Genomic DNA, 22,576 nt, shown 5'->3' on the forward strand with positions numbered 1-22,576 from the left:
CCACATCCAAGGGCTACTCATATAGCTGTAAGGTATGTCTCAGTTTGTCTGCCAGAAAGTTTTCTTTCCCTGCTAGATAACTGGCTCTAAGAGTCATTCATAAGAAATTATCCAGTCCCATATCCTGAAAACTTCCCAACACAGGAGGTATGATCCTGTTCTTCCCTACTTGTTGATAAAAAGAGGCATTTTCGGCATGGTGTCTAAATCCGATTTTTGACGTTTTGCTGAACATAGCAATTTTTGAACCAGAAAAGTCTTCTTTTTTTTGAAAATGCCAATTTCCTAGATGTTTTGTGCTCAGTGCATTTTTCTTTTGTGACCCTTAAAAAAAAAAAGTCCAAAAGGAAAAGAACACGCCATTGGGACATATGAGGGGCCAGCATTCTTAGTACACTGGCCACACAGACATCCCTGCAGAGCAGTGGGGCACCTTAGGGGACACTGCAGTGGACTTCACACAAAAGGTCCCAGGTACACATCTCACCATTAACCCCTTATATTGTATGGGGAGTCTTCCAAATCCCACCAAAAGCCTACTGTATCTAAATGTACACCACTACAATTGCCCTTATGCCTGCTGGTGCCACCTGTGGGTACAGTAGGCTTTTGGTGGGTTTTGGATGGCTCACACTTTTTCACCACAAGTGTAACAGTTAAAGTTCGATATGGGCCTGGGTCCCCTATTTTACAGTTTACTGCACCACCCACTAGACTACTCCAGGGACCTGCTTGCTGCTTTAATAGGACTGGCCATAACATCTGAAGCTGCTATAGAGGCTGGAATGTACTGTTTCTTTCATATCTTTGGAGGGTAGGAGGGGGGTCAGTGACTACTAGGGAGGTGAAGGGAAGATTATGCCTTAATCTCTCTAGTTGTCATCTGGTCATTTAGGGCACCTTTTTGTGACTTAGGGCCCTGTTTACTAAGCTGTGCTATAGGCACGCTAGTGTTTTTAGCGTGCACTAATGCATTTGACACCCATATATTCCTATGGGTGTCTCAAGCATTAGCACACGCTAAAAACGGTAGCGCACCTTAGTAAACAGGGCCCTTAGTCATGATTGAAATAGGTCTAGTTCAAAATGTCTAACTTTTAGCCCTGAACATTTTTTTCTTTGTTCCATTATGGCAGAAAAACAACCAAGTTCTGGGAGCGCCAAATCTCACCTCCAACATGCCCCCTTGTGATTTGGACGCACTGCAGACGACCTGCTTAGAAAACCTCTTAAAATGGGTTTCAAAAATAGTGATTTGTACATTTTGGTAAAAAACCCCATGTCCATCTGCAGCTTGGTGCTGCTTTTTGGATGTTTTTCTGTTTTGAAAATGAGCCCCATAATATATTGATATTTGATTGTCTTTTTGTATCAGTATAATTTTGTTGGCCAACCAATCTCTCAGACCCTTAGAACATTCCATCTGCTCTCAATTCCACAAAATTTATCTGGTGAAGTTTATCCTGGTGGGACCACAAAATCTGAGTGTGGAAGCCATCAACTTGGGCTCCTTAGCCCAGTTTGCCCAAATCTTTCATGAGTGTTATTTGATGCTGTGGAATTTGAAAAGAGATGCCTTTATTCAGATTGGATTGTACTATCCAGCAAGACAGAAAATCCTGGAAGGCTTTTGTGACAGATATGATATCCCACATCTGCAAATGACCATAGTCCACCATATACATAAGGTTAATTGAGCTTGTCATATTTTGAGGGATGCCAGAGGTGTTACATGTACTATAAAATTCATGTGGCTTAACATTTTCAACATAGTCTTGCTGATATATGCTGGCTCTTCTGAATTTCTACCACTGTGGACACTATAAATTAATAATCTTGTGCTGCACTAGAAAAGCTATCAGAGCTGCAGTGAATTCCAATTGTGGTGATGGGCTCAGTTGGGACTTGGGTAGCTTCTTACAAATTCTAATACCTCCAGCACCTGGATAGTTGTGCACACTGATCCTTCTGCTCCTTCTCAAGATATGATCTTTACTGTCCAATCATCCAAATAGGGAAACACGTGCACTCCTAGTCTGCATAGATATGCTACTTTGACCGCAAGACATTTGTAAATGCCTGAGGCGCTGATGAATCTGAGAGATCTCCTGTAACTGGAATGTATCTCTACGGTGGTAGAGAGTCCTTTAAATCTAGACAACATAATCAGTCTCCCTTTTAGAGAAAGGGTATTAGAGTGCCCAGGGAAATCATCCTTAACTTTTCGTTTACTAAAAACTTGTTTGGGGCCTTTCTTTTTAGTTACTAGAAAATATCTAGAATAAAATCCCTGCCCTTCATTCCATTGGTGGAATGGGTTCAACAACTCTTACATCTAATAGGAAGAGAGCTGCTTGATAAGTATTTCCTGGTGTTGAGAGCTCGACCATGATGCAGTCAGTGGACAATTTGTTGGTATTTTGAATAGATACAGATGGTATCCCTAATGGATGATTTTCAGAACCCACTGATCAGAGGTTATAAGGGGCCAGCAGTCTGCAAAAAACTGTAGCCTTCCTCCAATTCGTAACTTGTCCAATACAGATACTGGGATGTTGGCTGATTATTGTGGAAGCAATCAAAAACCTCACCCTGATTTAGGCAGTGGCACTGGTTGAGTCTTGTTAGCCCTCTGCTGTCTGCTTTGAGAGTGAGATCCCTGTCCAGATTGTGAAAAGCAGGAGGAAGAAGGATACCTATGCCTTTTTAGAGTTATAGGATATCCTTTGTCATCTACTCTGGTATCTCCTAGAAGAGAAGGCTTGATCATACGTGGGCCTTGAGAGGGTCTTTAGAGTGTGACTGTGCTATTTATCTCCAAAGAGATTCTCTCCTCAGCAAGGCACATCAAACGTTTCCTGTACTTCATATTTGAGGTCTGAAGTTTTGAGTCAGGTGAGTTTCCAGGCACCAATATCTATAGCAGAAGCTCTCTATGCAAAATATCATAGGTTGCTCATACCATGTATTTTCTTCACTTTCCTTTTTCTCACTAGTGAACAGAGTTGCTTGTTTGTAAACTCCCCAACACTGTGCACTATGTCCTCCTTTTACAAAACGGTGCTAGCTGCTGGTGGTGCGGTAATACTGACTGTGAATGGGCTGTGTCGGCATTGGCACACGGCAGCCACTAGCACAGCTTTGTAAAAGGGGGCCTATGTTTCTCAAGTACATTCTCAAGAGTTGATAAAAACATTTTTTTTTTAAAAAGCTATGCAGGAAGTGAGCGTAGAATTCTGAAAACAATTTCTCCCTAAAAACACATGTGTTAATGTTTATTAGTATTTAATATATGACTTATCCAAGCAGGTCAAAGCAGTTAACATAAAAAAAGCAAATACAATGCTTATTGGGAAAAGAATTCCAGTAATAAATAGGAGAGACCTAACCATTCACAACCTCAAGAAAAAAAAAAGAACTTAAACAACCTTGTTCATCCCCTAAAACTCTAAACCATGTCCTAATCCCCCCAGTGCTCATATTTTATGATTTCTACACAGGAAACATTCACTCTTACAGTTAAGCTTCAAATCTGTGATCTACATTCCCGGAATTTCCTGACCAAATGATAATTGGAAGAAATGTGTTTTTAAAGCTGTTTTAAATCTTTTCAAATATGTTTCTGCCCTAATTGATCTTAGAAATCTGTTCCATAATGTAGAGATCAGCCAAAAAAAAAAAAACGCTCTCTCTCAGGTTATCTCCCATCATAGAAACATAGAAACATGATGGCAGATAACGGCCATATGACCCATCCAGTCTGCCCATCCTCTGTAACCCCTAATTCTTCCTGTTCCTAAGCGATCCCACATGCTTATCCCATGCCCTTTTAAATTCTGGAACAGTCCTCAACTCCACCACCTCCACCGGGGACCTCCACCGGGAGGCCATTCCACGCCTCCACCACCCTTTCTGTGAAATAATACTTTCTTAGGTTACTCCTAAGCCTATTCCCTCTTAACTTTGTCATATGCCCCCTCATTCCAGAGCTCTCCTTCATTTGAAAAAGGCTCTCCTCCTGTACATAAATGCCCTTGAGATATTTAAACGTTTCTATCATGTTTTCTCTCTCCCTCCTCTCTTCCAGCGTACACATGTTGTGGTTCATAAGCCTGTCCCTATAATTTTTGCATTCAAGACCACTTACTAATTTCGTAGCCGCCCTCTGGACCGACTCCATCCTGTTTATATCTTTCCGTAGATCAGGGGCGTAGCCACGGGTGGGCCTGGACGGGCCCAGGCCCACCCATTTTCCCTCCAGGCCCGCCCATCCTTCGTACGCTGTCGCTGCCCTTTTGTCCGGCGGAGGCAGCGTTCAGCGTTTACTTCCTGTACTGTGTTCTCCCCAGGCTCCGCTGCATCGTCCCAGTGGAATCCTTTTCCTTTTCGGCCGTCGCACTGCGCTGCCATACACACAGGCAGCTTCGCTCCTCCCCCACCGCGATCATCCGGCCCTAACAGGAAGTGCATCAGAGAGGGCCAGAATGGATGCGGCGGGGGAGGAGCGAAGCTGCCTGTGTGTATGGCAGCGCAGCGCGACGGCCGAAAAGGAAAAGGATTCCACTTGCATGGACGATGCAGCGGAGCCTGGGGAGAAGACAGGGCAGGAAGGAAACGCTGAACGCTGCCTCCGCGGGACAAAAGGGCAGCGACAGCGCGAGAAGGATGTGGATTCGCTGGCCTGGGGGGGAAGTGGCTGAGCTGCTGGGACATAGGAGGGAGAGGAAGAAGGGACTGGAGGGAAGGGAGAGAGCATCTGGGACATGGGAGGGAGAGGAAGAAGGGACTGGAGGGAAGGGAGAAGCTGCTGGGACATGGGAGGGAGAGGAAGAAGGGACTGGAGGGAAGGGAGAAGCCGCTGGGACATGGGAGGGAGAGGAAGAAGGGACTGGAGGGAAGGGAGAAGCTGCTGGGACATGAGAGGAAGAGGAAGAAGGGACTGGAGGGAAGGGAGAAGCTGCTGGGACATGGGAGTGAGAGGAAGAAGGGACTGGAGGGAAGGGAGAAGCTGCTGGGACATGGGAGGGAGAGGAAGAAGGGACTGGAGGGAAGGGAGAGAGCGTCTGGGACATGGGAGGGAGAGGAAGAAGGGACTGATGGGAAGGGAGAGCTGCTGGGACATGGGAGGGACTGGCGGGAAGGGAGAGAGCTACTGGACATGGGAGGGAGAGGAGGAAGGGACTGGAGAGCTGCTGGACAAGGGAGGAAGAAGGGACTAGAGGGAAGGGAGAGAGCTGCTGGACATGGGATGGAGAGGAGGAGGAGGGGATTGGATGGAAGGGAGAGGGCTGCTGGACATGGGAGGGAGAGGAGGAAGGGGCTGGAGAGCTGCTGGACAAGGAAGGAAGAGGAAGAAGGGACTAGAGGGAAGAGAGCTGCTGGACATGGGAGGATAGGGAGAGAAAGAGGGGAGATGGATGAAAGGATGCAGAGAGAAAGGGGAGAAACTAGAAGGATGTGGAGAGAGGGAGGAGACTGAACAGAAAAGGGTAGAGAGATAGGCACTGGATAGAAGGAGAGGGGAGATAGAGACACTAGATGGAAGGATCAGGAGAGAGGGTAGATGAGTGGAAGGATAAGGAAAGAAAGAGGGAAGACACTGGATGGAAGGGTAGGGAGAAAAAGGAGACGCTGGATGCAAAAGAAAGAGGGGAGACACTGGAAGGATGGGGAGAGAAAGAGGGGAGCTGCTGGATGGAAAGAGGGAGAGGACAGAGTAGAGAAAGACTGGAGAATAAGAGGAAGGGGCATGTGGCGAACAAGGGTGAGGAAAAGATGAAAAGCCATAGGTGATGAATGGACAGGAAACCCTGGCAAGAGAAAGACGAAGGAAAGCAGAATCTAGAGACTGGGAGCAACACAGTGAGAAAAAGTAAATGGCCATACAACAAAGGTAAAGAAAATAATTTTATTTTTAATTTAGGATAAAGTAATATGGTACCTGTGTTAATAAAGTTTCAGAGACCAATACTTCCTTCCTTAGGTCAGGAGAGGATACCGTAACAGCATTATACTGACCTGAGGCAGGAGGTTTTGGCCTCTGAAAGCTCACTGAAAAGTGTGACTAAATTTTGCTGGGGGAGGGGGGTAGAGAGAAAATTTTGTGCCCACCCACTTTGGGTTCAGGCCCACCCAAAATTGGCAGTCTGGCTACGCCACTGCCGTAGATGCGGTCTCCAGAACTGCACGCAGTACTCCAAATGGGGCCTCACTAGAGACTTATCATGTATGTGATACTAATCAAATGACCACATGTTGATCATTTATGGGCAGATGATCTAAAGCCCCGCACTGTTCCAAACAGCGCTCTAAAAATAGCACTGGAACAGTGTGCGGCTTTACCACCCCTATGATCAGAGATAATAGCATTCAAATTTATGCGCACCATTATCTTTGATAATAGGGTAAAGTGCCTAGACCTGTCAAACACAGGGAATGGAGGTCCATGGGACCAACAGACCCCAAATAGCATGGTCCTGGTGGCCTAGTACCCTGAGCCAAGCGACACGGAGGCTGGAGGTCCGGTGGACCTCTTGTCCCCCTGACCCCCCCCCCCCCCCCCGACACAAGTTAGGGGGGAGGGCTGAACACAGAGTCCTACTTGGAGTTTAGGGAATTGCTTGCGCTGCTAAATATGCAATTACTTGATCATAATATGTCCAAGCTTCACTTCCCAGAAGCACCAAGGAATAAGTCTCAGAACATTAAGCCCTTTTGAAAATGGATTTGACCACCATAGAGTGGTGAGAAGGCTACTGTAACTTGAATCCCAGAACCTTCTGGACTCTATACATAGAGTCAAACATTTTGGCACTAGATGCTATAAAGAGGGTTTTATTCCACATCTTCATTTGCACATCTTTCAGTATTCTGTAAACAAGTGTTATAACAGGCTCGGGAGAGATCAAAGGGTTAGAGGATCTCCAGTGTTTCTGCCTTGGGTTTCTCCTCTGTTTATAACATAAATGGAATGATCTCAGCTATTTCCTTCATAAAATCAATGGATGAGTGCTCCTCTGGTGAGAATTTTCTTCTCTCATGAGAGGGAGACAGTGGAACCTACTTCAGAAAAAACATCTGGCTTATTATCAGTAACCAGTGAGCACTCAAAGTCAGACCATGAAAATTTTGCCAGAGGAGAACTTGTTGTCTCTGCCTGTCTTAGTCTACTGATATCAGTCAAGCTTTGAGCATGGACCTTGAGACAATGCCTAGGTTATGCTTCCTCCCCTGATGCCCTTTGAGGTCCGATATCAATGCCTCCTCTGCAGGCAGTGCATGAACTTCAAGGACCAGCTGGATAACTCTCTGCAACCACCTATGAAGTGCTTGATCCTCTCATTGAGTCTCCTCATGAGCCTATCCTCAGAAGCTACCATTGACAAAGAAACAGGGAAAGCATAAGGAGTGGCCAGATCCCCCTGAGTCACCTGGAGAAAATTGGCAGTCAGGTCTCAGGCTCTTGGAGGCTGTTGCACTCTTATGATAATGAAGAGGAGGAATGGTTTTCATATCGGGGATGCATCAAGGACACCAGCGATCTTAGTGCCTCAGTGCTCTTGATGCCGCACTCCAATGAGGTGCAATGTTGATACACTCCGGTCTCTGCTGGCGTTCAGCATTGATGAAGGACAAATCCATATCTTCTTCATGTGGGACTTGGATAATGGTCAATCTCAATGGCCTCTATTGATGCTTGATATTGAGGGTGAATGGTGCATTCTTAATGTGAATGCATCCCCAGCATCCAGTGCAGCTGTGGGACCATGGAAATTGATTTCTGATGCCAAAGTCAATGGATGGGACTTTTTAGCATGCTACTTTTCTTAACCCTTTATTCACTTGTTCAATACCCATATTGTTTTCATCATTCCCACAAAGCTCTACTTATACTTGTCATAAGTCCCAGACCGGGCAACGTGGGTCAGCGTTACCCACTTGTGAGAATAAAGAAGCCTGCTTGTCCTTGGAGAAAAACTCTTTAAATCTAAAAGCAAACTATATGAGAAAGTTGTCTCCACTTACCAGACAAGTACTTAATTTGTGCCATAAGAAAAAGAGGTTCCAACATGGCGGGAGCTATGCTGACTACTGGATTCAAGATAGTCACTCCTTGTTTAAGAAGAGGAGGTATAGGCTGGCCAGGGGACTTGGGCTACAAAGAAAGAATTAGAAAATTAGTTGTAATGCTTTATTTCATTTCATTTTTTGAATAATAGACATTTTTAACAGTTACAGGTTATTATTTAAAAGCATTTATGTGATCAGTTGCAGTGCTAATTACATAGATGCCACTTATTTTTTGTTAATCGATGGCAATTCTACATATAACTCTAGGCATTTAGGGGCCCTTTTACAAACCAAGGTAGGGCTACCATGGCAATGGCACATGGCAAATTGGCCCAAACACCGGGCTACCACAGGAGCCCAGCAGTATTGCCGGTGTGTGCAGTGTGCCATTTCTGGTGCTCAAAAAAATATTTATTTTTTTAGCGCCAGGGACTTACTCGGCAGTAATTGGGCAATGGTTAGTGCTGGGTTAGTGCAAGATCCCTTGCAGCTTCCCCCCAGGAAATGGTCATATGGCAAGCGCTTAACTTACCACACAGCCATTTCCATTTTTTAAAAATCCTTATACCCGCTGTGGTAAAAGGGGCCTTTGTGTGCAGCAAACCCATGTGCTGACGCCACCACAGGGGTCCTTTTATTGCAGCTTGGTAAAAGGACCCCTTAATTCACAAAACAGCCAAAATCATATGTCCAGAAAAAGGTCTTGGTTTGGAAATGTGTGATAACAAGCCAAAATGGTACATGGATAGATGAACAAAGAGTCCAGAGTAGACCACACTGTCAAGATACCAGAACTTTATTGATAAAACCCAACACCCAACATGGCCTTGTTTCAATAAATCTTCATTAGGGGTATAACTACAAATATAAAACATAAACAAATAACACATAAAAATGAATCAATATCTATCGTGTATGGTGCAAAACATTGCTCAAAGAATTCATATTTATGTTTTATATTTGTAGTTATACCCCTGATAAAGATTTATCGAAACAAGACCATGTTGGGTATTGTGTTTTATCAATAAAGTTCTGATACTATGGTCTATTCTGGACTCTCTGCTTATCTATCCATCTGGGTGGACCTTGATCTCTGTTCCCCAAATGGTATATGTTCAATGGCAATAATCAGTCACTCAGCATACAAGGAGGTGATTTTGCAAGACTTAGCACTATCTACACATGTAAATTAGGATATATGTATAAGTAACAATTTTGTAGTATATGTGGTGGCACACAGACATAGAGGAGCTGTATTCTAGGTGTGGTGTGGGTGACCTCTAATGGTATATATGTATTCTGCATTTTATTTGTTACATTTATATCCCACATTTCCCCACCTATTTGTAGGCTCAATGTGGCTTACATAGTACCGGAGAGGTGTTACAGACTCAGGTGTAAACAAATACAAAGTGAAGTTGTGGTAAGATAAAGTTCATGTGGCACAGCCACACTAGGGAATCGTACAATGGAAGAGTTGTGTTATGTCCATTACGTTCTTTAGTTTTGTTGTGTTGCAGAGATCAGGCATTTATGTTGGATCGGTAGGGTATGCCTTTTTAAACAGGTTAGTTTTTAGTGTTTTCCGGAAGTTTAGGTAGTCATTCGTAGTTTTCAAGGCTTTTGGTAATGCGTTCCACAGTTGTGTGCTTATGTAGGAAAAACTGGACACGTAAGTTGATTTGTATTTGAGTCCTTTACAGCTTGGGTAGTGCAGATTTAGGTACGTTCGTGTTGATTCAGATGTGTTTCTAGTTGGTAGGTCGATCAAGTCTGTCATGTATCCCAGAGCATCACCGTAGATAATTTTGTGAACCAGAGTGCAGATTTTGAAAGCAATGCATTCTTTGATTGGGAGCCAGTGTAGTTTTTCACGAAGGGGTTTTGCACTTTCAAATCGTGTTTTTCCGAAGATAAGCTTAGCTGCCGTGTTTTGAGCGGTCTGAAGTTTCTTTAAGGTTTGTTCTTTGCATCCCACATAAATTCCATTGCAGTAGTCTACATGGCTTAGTACCATTGATTGTATTTAGAATGACAATACACATTTACCTCAGAAAATTTCCCTACTTGCATTTATAGCTGCTCCAGTTCACACACAACTCCTAGCTAACTTATCATTTTAACTTTGGGTTTCAACAAGTGCTTGGGGAAGGGGAGGGAATGTTCTCTATTCTCTGGCATTGAAAACTAGTTCATTTTGCCAAAAGATTGCCATGGGCTGAATTAAGCATGGATATTCCTTGTCCAGGTTCCACCACTGAATATCTGGGTAAGTGCAATCACCCAGAAGTTAACTGGGCACCAGCTGATATGCAGGCCACGACCCTGTTAGCTCCGCAGATAAAGTTAGGACAGCCTTTTTGTTGTCCTAACTTTATGTACTTACTTAACTGGTTAGCAGACTGAATATCACCATTAACCAGTTAAGTGCCAGCTCTGCACAAACTCTACCTGCTTAAGTGTCACTGAACATGATGAATGACCAGCTTAGTAGGGTTTAACTGGGCAGGAGCCTCTCCTGCCCCATTAAACCATTTTGAATATCAGGCCCATAGTTTATAAAATGTTTTCTCCTTTGGATATTTCACTAAATATACATGCCTTTTTGGCTAAGCTAATTTATACAATACTAGAATCATTTTGAAAGGACGGACCTAAACCAGCGTTTCCCAAACTGTGTACTGTGGTGAACTCACAGGAGCGCCACGGAGGGAGATGAGAGATGCACACATGGCCACAGTGAATTCTGGGCCCTGCCACACCAGAGGTTGAGGAGCAGCAGAAGGCTGCAAGGGAGCAACAAATCCTGCCCCCCCCAACTTCTGGAGGATGAGGAGCGGCAGGATAAAAGTTCCTAGCAGCGATTCCCACATGTTGCCTCCCCCTAACCTGGGGGCAGGACACAGCAGAAAGGAGGCTTCCAGCTTACCAGTAGGTAGCATGTGGGCATTGCTGCCGCAGCCGGGAACCCACTGAAGTGAGAGGGAGATCTGTGGGTGGGGTGAGAGAGAGAAGGAGAGCTGCTACATGGGGGGAGATGGGCAGAATTGTTGGGGTGGAGGAGGTGGAAGGAAGAGATGCAGAAAGGGTTGGTGAGGGAAGGAGAGTTGCTACATGGGGGAGGGGCAGAACTGTTGAGGGTGAGGAAGGGAGAGATGCAGCAAAGGGTTTGTGAGGGGTGAGAAAGGAAAAAATCTTGTATATGGGGGGTGGAGGGGAGGGAAAGATGCTGCATGGAGAGAGGAGAGGGGTGAGAAAGGGAGAAATGTTGGACATGATGGTTGAGGGGAGGAAGGGAGAGATGCTGCATGAGATGTTAGACCTGGGGCACAAGGGAGGGAGAGAGAGAAATGGTGGTCAATGGGAGAAGGAGTGTAGTTGCTGGATGGAGGGGGAAGGTACACACTGAATGAAGGGGGAGTAAAGGAGGACAGGCGCTGGATGGAAAGGGGGAAGAGAAGGAGGGCATGTGTAGGAACACCAGCATCAGTGGCTGAAGCATGCCACCAATTTGCTCTGGAGCTCGGGCCTTGGGCAGTGAACCTTTTCAGCTGGCGGGGCTTAGGTATCCCTGCCAACAAAGGTAGGACTCAATACCGGCAGCAGTGGTGGCAGCGGGGTGGTGGGGGGGGGGGGGGGAGAGGAGGAGACCTGAGAGGAAATGTATAGCCTAGGGGCACCATGACCCAAGAAAGTATGGCAACCATTGACCTAAACCATTTTCCAACATAGATAACCTACACAAAGTTATTCTCAACACATACATGTCCAAGTGCAGATGCGTTATTAGTGGCAATAATTTTAAACATATAGCTTTCCATTTTAAAATTATATGTGACTTTCAAAATCTACACTTATGTAGACAGTGCCACTAAGAAAACCCCATATAATTTTACATTTGAAGTTAAACAGCCAACAGCCAGCTTGATATCGACTTAATAGTGTATATTTGTATCTAAATTTATAGGATCAGGTAGTAGGATTGATTGCATTAATACAAAAATAACTATTCATGAATCATTAATATTTCTCACCTGTTTGGGGCAGAATGTTAAATATTCTTTTACAATATCAACCAGGAAGTCTGGGTTTAGTTTTTCTAAGTATTCTATGCTGAGAGGAAGACCTCGCATTGCAGTGAAATGAAGATCTACAGCTTCCTTGAGGAGAGCAGCAACAATTCGCTGATCTTTCTCTTTCTTTGAAGCTAGAATTGCTTCAATAAAAGCTAGCTCCTACAAAGAAAGGGAGACTATATTAGGGCTAGATGTACTAGTCATTTTTTCTCTATAGATACAAATGGGGTAATTCTATAAAGTGGGCATCAACATATAGCTACTGAGTACACACATAAATGACCAGAATCTTGGTTTTAATTTTGGTTTTATAAAATACATTTTTGACATTTTTATATAATTACTCCTATACTATAAGGAAAGTAAGTGCCTACTTTATTTTCTTCAATACTAGTGTCTCACAAACTCAAATAATTTGGGAGTATACCACTAACATAATACTGAAACTTGAATTGAAAATAAAGAAACAATATTTATTGCTCAGATCATCATTATCATTAAGTTGAAATGTATCTAAAGATTTTTCCCCAATACACAAAAAGCATTTAACTGGCTAAGATCAGAACCTGGCTGGTTAAATGCCACATAACTAGCTATCTGTGAAATTTTCAGCTGGACATGGCTGCCCATGACCCCCTGAAAACTTGCAGATAGCGGATAGCTGTTTATATCATGCGATATAACTGCCTATCCACTGTTTTTCAGCACACATTTGGTAGCCATAATTGGCCACGTAAATACCAGGCCCACCTTTGGCCGGATCAAACTTCACCAACCAGCACTGAATATCAGCTTGGCCGGTTAAATTTGAACTGGCCAAAAATAAACTGTATATTCAATGCTGGTCACCGGAAACAGGCCAGCATTGAATATCTGGGCTTAGCACCGACCGCGGGAGTTAGCTCAGTCTGAATATCGGGCCTTTGCATATAAGTGTGCTCAGAAATACAAATGTGCTCAGTGTGATGAGAACAGGTAGGCATCCACTTTTCTATCATTGCATACAGTCTTTTACTGAAGAATGTTGCTAAAAAATAATGGGGTAAATATTTAGCGTTTTGCTGACCACCACCAGTATTATTCCTAGATATTCAATGCTGGGTCATGTCCGGGATTCAGCAATGGATATCCAATTTATGTGGAGTCGGCTAATACGTAGCCGGTTAAGTTCATATTCAGAACTTAAGCGGCTATGGGTTACCGCATAAAGGAGCCCTTTTACTAAGCCGCGGTAGGGCTACTGTGCGCCAAATTGACCCGCTGGGGTTACGCAAGCGCCCAGAGGTAGTTCTAAATTTGGTATGCACAGTTTCCCATGGTAGAAAATAATTTTCTGTTTTCTACTGCAGGGGGCGTTCCCAGTGGTAATTGGCAGTGCAGCCACATTGCTGCATGCTGCTTGATTACCGTATGAGTAGCATGTGAGCCCTTACCACCTTCTAAATAAGTGGCGGTAAGGGCTCAGGCAGTAAATAGCCATGAGCTAATTTTAATATTAGTGCATGAACATTTACTGCCCCATTTTTAAAAAGGTCTTTTTACTGCTGCGGTACACTGGCTCAGTGAGTACCAATTTCACAGCGAGGGCACTTTTTTACCACAGGTTAGTAAAAGCACCCCAAAGATAAGACTCTGTTTTATATGGTTACCCTGGCCAGTTAAGAGCTGAATATCGGCACTTAACTGGCCAACTGCTGATTCTATCCCCAGAATGCACCCCCAAATGGCCGGTTTTCACTTAGGTGCTAACTGCTAATTTTCAGCAGGAATAACCAGTTAAGTGCCACTGAAGATTCACCGAACAAGCAATTTAACCAATCAGAGGCCACATCTGGCAAGTTGGATCATTTTAAATATCAACCAGGATCCATAAGCGATTAGAACATCTGCCAGCACGCCCTATTGTTTCTACGAGAAATTCTGTTCTGGAACCTCTTTTGCAATTTGTGGATGTTTTTTTGAAACCTTTAACCATCAAGGTGTCATCTTATCTAAGGGACTTCACCCATTTTTTACAACTATTGCAACATGTGGATATTGATATGGAAACGGTGTGGTTGGGATCCTTTGACATTACATCACTATACACTAACATTCCTCAACATGGAGCCTTGGACACCATCAGGGAGGTTTTATCCCAGAGACCGTTTGATGCTCGGATTTCTACTGAATTTTTAATACACCTGTCAGAGTTGGTTATAAAACAGAATTATTTTTGGTATGATGGAGCCTTTTACCAACAGATACAGGGGGTGGCCATGAGAGCTACATTAGCCCCACCAGTGGCTACCCTGTATGTGGCTCAGTTTGAGAATAAATTGTTACATGCCTCTCATCAGTTTCAGAAGGTTTTGTTTTGGAAACGATTCTTAGACAATATGTTTTTTTCTCTGGAATGGTACCGAGGAGGAATTACAGTCATTTGGGAGATGGATCTACACTTTGGACATCCATCTTCAATTTACGCTGAAGTATGATTGGTCTAATTTGGAATGTTTGGACATTTTGATATCTAAAGAACACTCTGGTTTCCGGACATCTTTATACCGGAAACCAGTGGAAAGAAATACATTCTTGTACTTTGGCGGCTTTCACCTTTACAATCTCAAGTTTAACCTGCCTGTCAGTCAATACTTAAGATTAAGGAGGCTGTGTATGGACCTTGTAGATTTTTAAGGTTCAAGCAAAAAAGCTAATTACCAGATTCCAAATGTGGGGATATCCTCACAAGGCATTACACCAGGCATACCTGAGGGCTCGCTTTGCATAGAGGGAACTTTTACTTCAAGAAAAACGCCCTACACAAGAGGACGTTTTAACTTATATTATGCCATGCAATGCACTATTGTCAAAATTCACTCAGATTTTGCTTACTCATTGGAATGTATTACAGGTCCACCTGGCATTTGATAATTTCCCAGTAATTGCGTACAGCCGGGGTAGGAATATAGGAGAGACATTATCTAAACAGAGATATTGCCAAGACAGAGCGGTTACCCATATGAGAACCCATACTGCTTGCAATTGATGTCAGTGGTGTTCTTTGACTCTAGCGGGTCCATCTTGGAAAGATGATCAGATGGGATTAGTGATACAGGCTAGAGGGGATACTTCATGTGCAGAGCCATGCCTAGGGTCTCTGGCGCCCCCCTGCAGCCTATCAGTTGGTGCCCCCCTGCAGACTATCAGTTGGTGGCGGCGGCGGCGGCGCCCCCCCCCCCCCTCCGTGAAAATGATCGCTCACCACTTGCCACACTGACAGGAATTGTCAGCAATATTCTTAGAAACAAATTGCTATACAGGGCCGTGCTAACCCGGTAAGCGAGGTAAGCATGGCAGGGGGGCGCTTCCCTCTGGGGGGCGCCGCCGCACCATGCTCACCTCGCTCGCCCTCCCCCAATATCCCTTTTCTTTTTTTTTCTTTTTAAATTTACCTCCGTGGCGGCGGTTCCGGCAGCGCAGCGTCAGGGAAGGAGGCGGCGCTCCCGACGTCTCTAGCCTTCCCTTCGCTGTGTTCCACCTTCTTCTGACGTCAAGGATGACGTCAGAAGAAGGCGGAACACAGCGAAGGGAAGGCTAGACGTCGGGAGCACCGCCTCCTTCCCTGACGCTGCGCTGCCGGAACCGCCGCCACGGAGGTAAATTTAAAAAGAAAAGGGATGTTGGGGGAAGAGAAGAGGGTGGGCAGTTGAACAATGGGAGCGGGAGGGCAGGGGAGAAACGACAGCAAGGATGCGAAGGGGGGGGGCATGGATGCGAAGGGGGGGGAGAAGAGGGCGGGCCAGGCTGGGACATGGGAGAGAGAGGAGCATGGATGCGAGGGGGGTCATGGAAGGGAGAGAGGGGAATTGCTGGAAAAGGATGAATGGAGGGGGCAGGGGACAGAGGAGCATGGATGGGCATGGATTGGGAGGGCAGGGCTCAGGGAGAGAGGGAAATTGCTGGAAAGGGATGAATGGAGGGGGCAGGGGACAGAGGAGCATGGATTGGGAGGGCAGGGCTCAGGGAGAGAGGGGAATTGCTGGATAGGGATGAATGGAGGGGACAGATGGGCATGGATGGATATGGATTGCAGGGCAGGGCTCAGGGAGAGAGGGGAATTGCTGGATAGGGATGAATGGAGGGGGGCAGGTGACAGAGGAGCAAGGATGAGCATGGATTGGGAGGGCAGGGAGAGGGGAATTGCTGGATAGGGATGAATGGAGGGGACAGATGGGCATGGATGGATATGGATTGCAGGGCAGGGCTCAGGGAGAGAGGGGAATTGCTGGATAGGGATGAATGGAGGGGGCAGGTGACAGAGGAGCATGGATGGGCATGGATTGGGAGGGCAGGGCTCAGGGAGAGAGGGGAATTGCTAGAAAAGAATGAATGGAGGGGGCAGGGGACAGAGGAGCATGGATGGGCATGGATTGGGAGGGCAGGGCTCAGGGAGAGAGGAGAAATTGCTGGACATAGAGGGGAGGGAAGAGAGATGAAGGAGATGAAATGAGGGAAAAGGAAGAGAGGAGAAAAACTGCACATGAATGAAGAAAATAGGCAGAAGCTGAGGACCAGAAATGAAGAAGAAAGGAGGAAAGGAAAGAAATAAATGGAAAGGAAGCCCTGGAAATGGAGTTAAGAGGACAGATAGCAGCAGAATCAGATACTGGTCCAGCATGATCAGAAAAAGAAAGTCAGCAGACAACAAAGGTAGAAAAAAAATTATTTTATTTTCATTTTAGTGTTTGGAATATGTCCACTTTGAGAATTTACATCTGCTATCTTATTTTGCAATGTATAGCAATTTGTTTCTAAGAATATTGCTGACAATTCCTGTCAGTGTGGCAAGTGGTGAGCGATCATTTTCACGGGGGGGGGGCGCCGCCACCGCCACCAACTGATAGTCTGCAGGGGGGCGCCAACTGATAGACTGCAGGGGGGCGCCAGAGACCCTAGGCACGGCCCTGTGGAAACCAATAACTCAGAGTAGTAGGTCACCACCTAGGCCTACTCAAAAACCTCCTAAAAAAGGGAGGCTAAAGCTGGAGGTTGCCGAGACAAAGTTTGGATGGTTTCTTGATGTGGTCTGCGACCTCTTCTCCCTTATCTCCAAACAGGTTGTAACCTCGACAAGGAATGTCCACTAACCTGTCCTGAACCACTGGTTCTAGGTCAGAGACACACAGCTATGAGAGGCTGTGCATTCTCACACCCATGGCAGAGAATCTGGATACTATAATCAAAAGAGTTGTACGAACAGCTGGCCAGATATTTTCTGCACTCCAGGTGCTTACTTGCCAACTGCTGAATCTTTGTGGCCTGCTCCTGTGAGAGAGAATCTGCAACACATAATCCTCCTCTACTTCTATCCCACTGTCAGTTGGTGTACCTCAGGGATCTGTCCTGGGACCTCTTCTTTTCTCCATCTATACTTCTTCCCTTGGTACTCTGATCTCATCCCATGGTTTTCAGTATCATCTTTACGCTGATGACTCCCAGATCTACCTCTCCACACCAGAAATCTCAGCTGAAATCCAGGCCAAAGTATCAGCCTGCCTGTCTGACATCGCTGCCTGGATGTCTCAGCACCATCTGAAACTAAACATGACCAAGACTGAGCTTCTCATCTTTCCCCCTAAATCAACCTCTCCTCCTCCCCCATTCTCTATTTCTGTGGATAACACTCTCATCCTTCCTGTCTCATCAGCTCGTAACCATGGGGTCATCTTCCACTCCTCCCTCTCCTTCTCTGCACATATTCAGCAGACTGCTAAAACCTGTCGTTTCTTTCTCTATAATATCAGCAAAATTCGCCCTTTCCTTTCTGAGCACACTACTAGAACCCTCATCCATACTCCTTATCACCTCTCGCTTAGACTATTGCAACTTTCTACTCATAGGTCTCCCACTTAGCCATCTCTCTCCTCTTCAATCTGTTCAAAATTCTGCTGCACGACTAATATTCCGCCAGTGTCGTTATGCTCATATTAGCCCACTCCTCAAGTCACTTCACTGGCTTCCTATCCGTTTCCACATACAGTTCAAACTCCTCTTATTGACCTATAAGTGCATTCACTCTGCAGCTCCTCAGTACCTCTCCACTCTCATCTCTCCCTACATTCCTCCCCGGGAACTCCGTTCACTGGGTAAATCTCTCTTATCTGCACCCTTCTCCTCCACCGCTAACTCCAGACTCCGTTCCTTTTATCTTGCTGCACCATATGCCTGGAATAGACTTCCTGAGCTGGTACGTCAAGCTCCATCTCTGGCCATCTTCAAATCTAAGCTAAAAGCCCACCTTTTTGATGCTGCTTTTAACCCTTATTCACTTGTTCAGAACCCTTATTTTATCATCCTCACTTTAATATACCCTTATCTCTTGTTTGTCCTGTTTGTCTGTCCTAATTAGATTGTAAGCTCTATTGAGCAGGGACAGTCTCTTAATGTTCAAGTGTACAGCGCTGCATACATCTAGTAGTGCTTTAGAAATGATAAGTAGTAGTAGTAGTAGCAATGGTGAGATGTGTACCTGGGAGCATTTTATGAAGTCCACTGCAGTGCCCCCTAGGGTCCCTATTGCTGTCCTGGGATGTCAGGGGGACCAGTGTATTAAAAATGCTGGCTCCTCCTACATCCCAATGGCTTGATTTTGTGCATTTTTCACTTGGACGTTTTTTTTTTTTTTTTTTTTTCGAAAATGGACAAAAAAAAATCCACATCACAAAATGTCCAAAACACAAAACGTCCATAGTATTAAAAAAAAAAAAGATAGACGTTTTTCTTTTTCGAAAATGACCTTCTTCCCTATTCGGTTTTTTGATGTTTTTTGCAAAACGTCCAAAGTTGGACATAGATTTCATATCGAAAATGCCCCTCCATGTGTACTGCAGACTAAAGACTGCAAGTAAAGGCTTGCGTAGAGCTGGTAGGACTGGATGCGGACAATGAGAACTGAGGCCTGAAAAGCTTTCCTCCAAAAACGAATCTAGCGTCCGAGTCTCTCTACTTGGGGGCACCGAGGCATGAGCTCCTAGCTCATTTGAGGATGGATTTAACCACTAGAGAGTGGTGAGGTAGCTGAGTCCTCTCTAATCCAGGAGCCTTCTGGATACAATACTGCATTATCCACCTTCTTAGTTGCTAGTTGCTACCTGCACTGAGAGAGGAGATTCCCAGTTCTCCGTCAGTGCATCTTTAAGGATAGGGTGCAATGATATCGTGACTCCTTCATTAGGAGGAGACTTGTAGTCTATCCAGCTTATTTTCGAAAGAGAAAGACGCCCATATTTTGACCCAAATCGGGAGATGGGTGCCTTTCTCTCATGGGCGCCCAAATCGGTATAATCGAAAGCCGATTTTGGGCGCCTCCAACTGCAGTCTGTCGCGGGAACGGACAAAGTTGACAGGGGCGTGTCAGAGGCGTGGTGAAGGCAGGACTGGGGCGTGTTTATCGGCTGAGGAGAGATGGGCGCGTTCGGCCGATAATGGAAAAAAGAAGGGCGCCAGAAGCATGAATTTGGGTCACTTTTTCTGGACCCTTTTTTTCACAAACAAGTCCCAAAAAGTGCCCCAACTGCCCAGATGACCACTGAAGGGAAGCGAGGATGACCTCCCCTGACTCCCCCAGTGGTCACAAACCCCCTCCCACCAAAAAAAAGAACTTTAAAAACTTTTTTTTCCAGCCTGTATGCCAGCCTCAAATGTCATACCCAGCTCCATCACAGCAGTATGCAGGTCCCTGGAGCAGTTGTTAGTGGGTGCAGTGGACTTCAGGCAGGTGGACCCAGGCCCATCCCCCCCCCCCCACACCTGTTACACTTGTGCTGCTAAATGGGAGCGCTCCAAACTGCCCCCAAAACCCACTGTACCCACATCTAGGTGCCCTCCTTCAGCCATAAGTGCTATGGTAATGGTGTAGAGTTGTGGGCAGTGGGTTTTGGGGGGGGATTTGGGGGGCTCAGCACCCAAGGTAAGGGAGCTATGGACTTGGGAGGCATTTTAATATTTTTTTAATTGTTACAAGTGCCCCCTAGGGTGCCAGGTTGGTGTCCTGGCATGTGAGGGGGACCAGTGCACTACGAATCCTGGCCCCTCCCACGACCAAATGCCTTGGATTTGTTCATTTTTGAGCTGGGCGCCTTCGGTTTCCATTATCGCTGAAAACCGATAACACCCAGCTCAAATCCGCCCAAATGTGATGCATTTGCCCGGCACAAACCGTATTATCAAAACAAAAGATGGACGCCTATCTTTTTCGAAAATACAGTCTGGCCCGCCCCTTCACGGACCTGTCCTCAGAGATAAATGTCCATGGAGATGGGTGTTCGCGTTCGATTATGCCCCTCTATGACATTTAACATTTCTGCCCTAGGCTCTTCCTCCATCTCTAACTTAAAGGGGATGGCAGAAGCCATCTCTCTAACAAAGCCGGTGAAAAAGAGAGACCCTCAAGTGGAGATTTACATCTCTCTTGAGTTGGGGAGGGATCAGAAGGTATCTCATAAAACTCCTCCTCCAAAAAGTAGTGTGAGTCCTTCTTTGAGTCCCATGAACAGTCCCACTCAGACTCTTCACTATACTCAGACCAGGCTGAATGAGTCTGTGCCTGACTCAGCTCAGCGGAAACATGTCTACACCCCAAAGAATGCTGAGGTAGAGCCCTACTCTCCAACTCTGAGAAAGTTTCCTCCCCTGATATCGAGAGAGGTACTGTATGTGGCGCCGGGCCCCCGCCGGGGGGACGGCGGCAACCTGGGGGGGGGGGGGGTGGCAGTGGGGGCGGGGCCGGGGGCCTGGGGACGGCCTTGTCCCAGGCCCAGCCCAGTGTCTCGGCGGCCCTGCCCATACATGCCCTCAATGTCTGATCTGATGCTGACTGGTCCTGGAGCCTGCTCTCAGTGCTCGATGTCAAGAGAGGTGGAGACAAACACACTCTCTTGGTGCATGAGGTGTCTTGGGCATGACCATGAGACTAGCTCTTGCTCTCTCTGTTTAAAAAAAATGCAGTTGAGGACACAAAGGGTGCGGCAGGTCCAACAGGAGTGCAGTCCCAGTGGATGTTGAAGTCTTGGCAGTCTTGGCAGCTATGATTAAGGCCGATGCTTCCAGTGCTGATGACTATGTGCTGGCCTTTGAGGAGCCAAAGCATATCTCCTGTTGGACCTGCTGCACCCAACTGCACACAACTACAATAGCCCATATGCCTGTAGGCATCACCTATATGTGGGTACAGTAGATTTTTGGTGGGTTTAAATGGCTCACACTTTTCACCACAAGTGTAACAGTTAGAGTTCGATATGGGCCTGGGTCCCCTTCTCTACAATGCACTGCACCAACCACCAGGCTACACCAGGAACCTGCTTGTTACTCTAATAAAACTGGCCATAACATCTGAAACTGTCATTGAGGCTGGTATGTACTGTTTCTTTCACATCTTTAGAGGGTGGAAGGGGGTCAGTAACCATTGGGGGACTAAGAGTGTCATGCCTTAATCCCTCCAGTGGTCATTTGATCATTTAGAGCATCTTTTTGTGACTTAGTCTTGATTGAGATAAACTCAGTGGCGTTCCTAGGCTGGCTGACACCCGGGGCGGATCGCTGATGCGCCCCCCCCCAGGTGCAGCGTGACCCCCCCCCCCCCGGGTGCATTTTTACCTGCTTTGGGGGGGGTGCTGCGCGCCTGTCGGCTCCGAGTCCGCTAGTTCCCTGCTGCTCCCTCTGCCCCGGAACAGGAAGTAACCTGTTCCGCGCAGAGGGAGCAGCAGGGAGGGAACAAGCGGACTCGGCCAACAGGCGCACAGCACCCCCCCCCCCAGCGGCGTGCACCCGGGGCGGACCCCCCCCCCCACCGCCTCCCCCCCCCTTGGTACACCACTGGATAAACTCTAAAGATATCCAAGTGAAATAACAATGTACTCAAGGATTGTTTAATATGGAGGAAAAGCCTCAAATGCAAAGGGAGTACTCCGTCGTTGATCTTTACAACATTAAGGAGGTCCCTTAAATCATCACGGGCATAAAAACCTCCTATATCTCAAAAGTTGAGCTATTGGAACCAAATATCACTCTTAATGGTTCTGAAAAATACAATCTCTTAGTCTTGCAGTCCAATAGCTCAACTTTTGAGATATAGGCAGTTTTTATGCCCGTGATGATTTAAGGGACCTCCCTAATGTTGTAAACATCAATGACGGAGTACTCCCTTTGCATTTGAGGCTTTTCCTCCATATTAAACAATCCTTGAGCACATCGTTATTTCACTTGGATATCTTTAGAGTTTATCAGAATCTGATTTTGTGATATTCCAATAGCTTTGTTTTGATAATTTAGATTAGTCATGATTGAAACAGGTCTAAACCAAAAAGTTTAACTTTTGGCCCATGACATTTTTGCTTTGTTTCATTATGGCAGAAAAACATCCAAGTTTTGGGAATGACCAAATCCCACCC

The 22,576-nt window shown here is 45.9% G+C and overlaps 1 protein-coding gene across 1 annotated transcript in view; it reads right to left on the bottom strand.

Annotated features, from left to right (window-relative positions):
- The window catches only part of TTC21A (tetratricopeptide repeat domain 21A), a 294,579-nt gene that overhangs the window by 171,050 nt on the left and 100,953 nt on the right, over positions 1–22,576 (bottom strand). Inside the window, 2 exon segments of the mRNA XM_030198073.1 lie at positions 8,026–8,155; positions 12,105–12,305. Coding sequence (XP_030053933.1) covers positions 8,026–8,155; positions 12,105–12,305 — 331 coding nt within the window.

The sequence above is a fragment of the Microcaecilia unicolor genome, chromosome 1 (genome assembly GCF_901765095.1).
Source record: "Microcaecilia unicolor chromosome 1, aMicUni1.1, whole genome shotgun sequence".
In the NCBI taxonomy this organism is placed as follows: domain Eukaryota; kingdom Metazoa; phylum Chordata; class Amphibia; order Gymnophiona; family Siphonopidae; genus Microcaecilia; species Microcaecilia unicolor.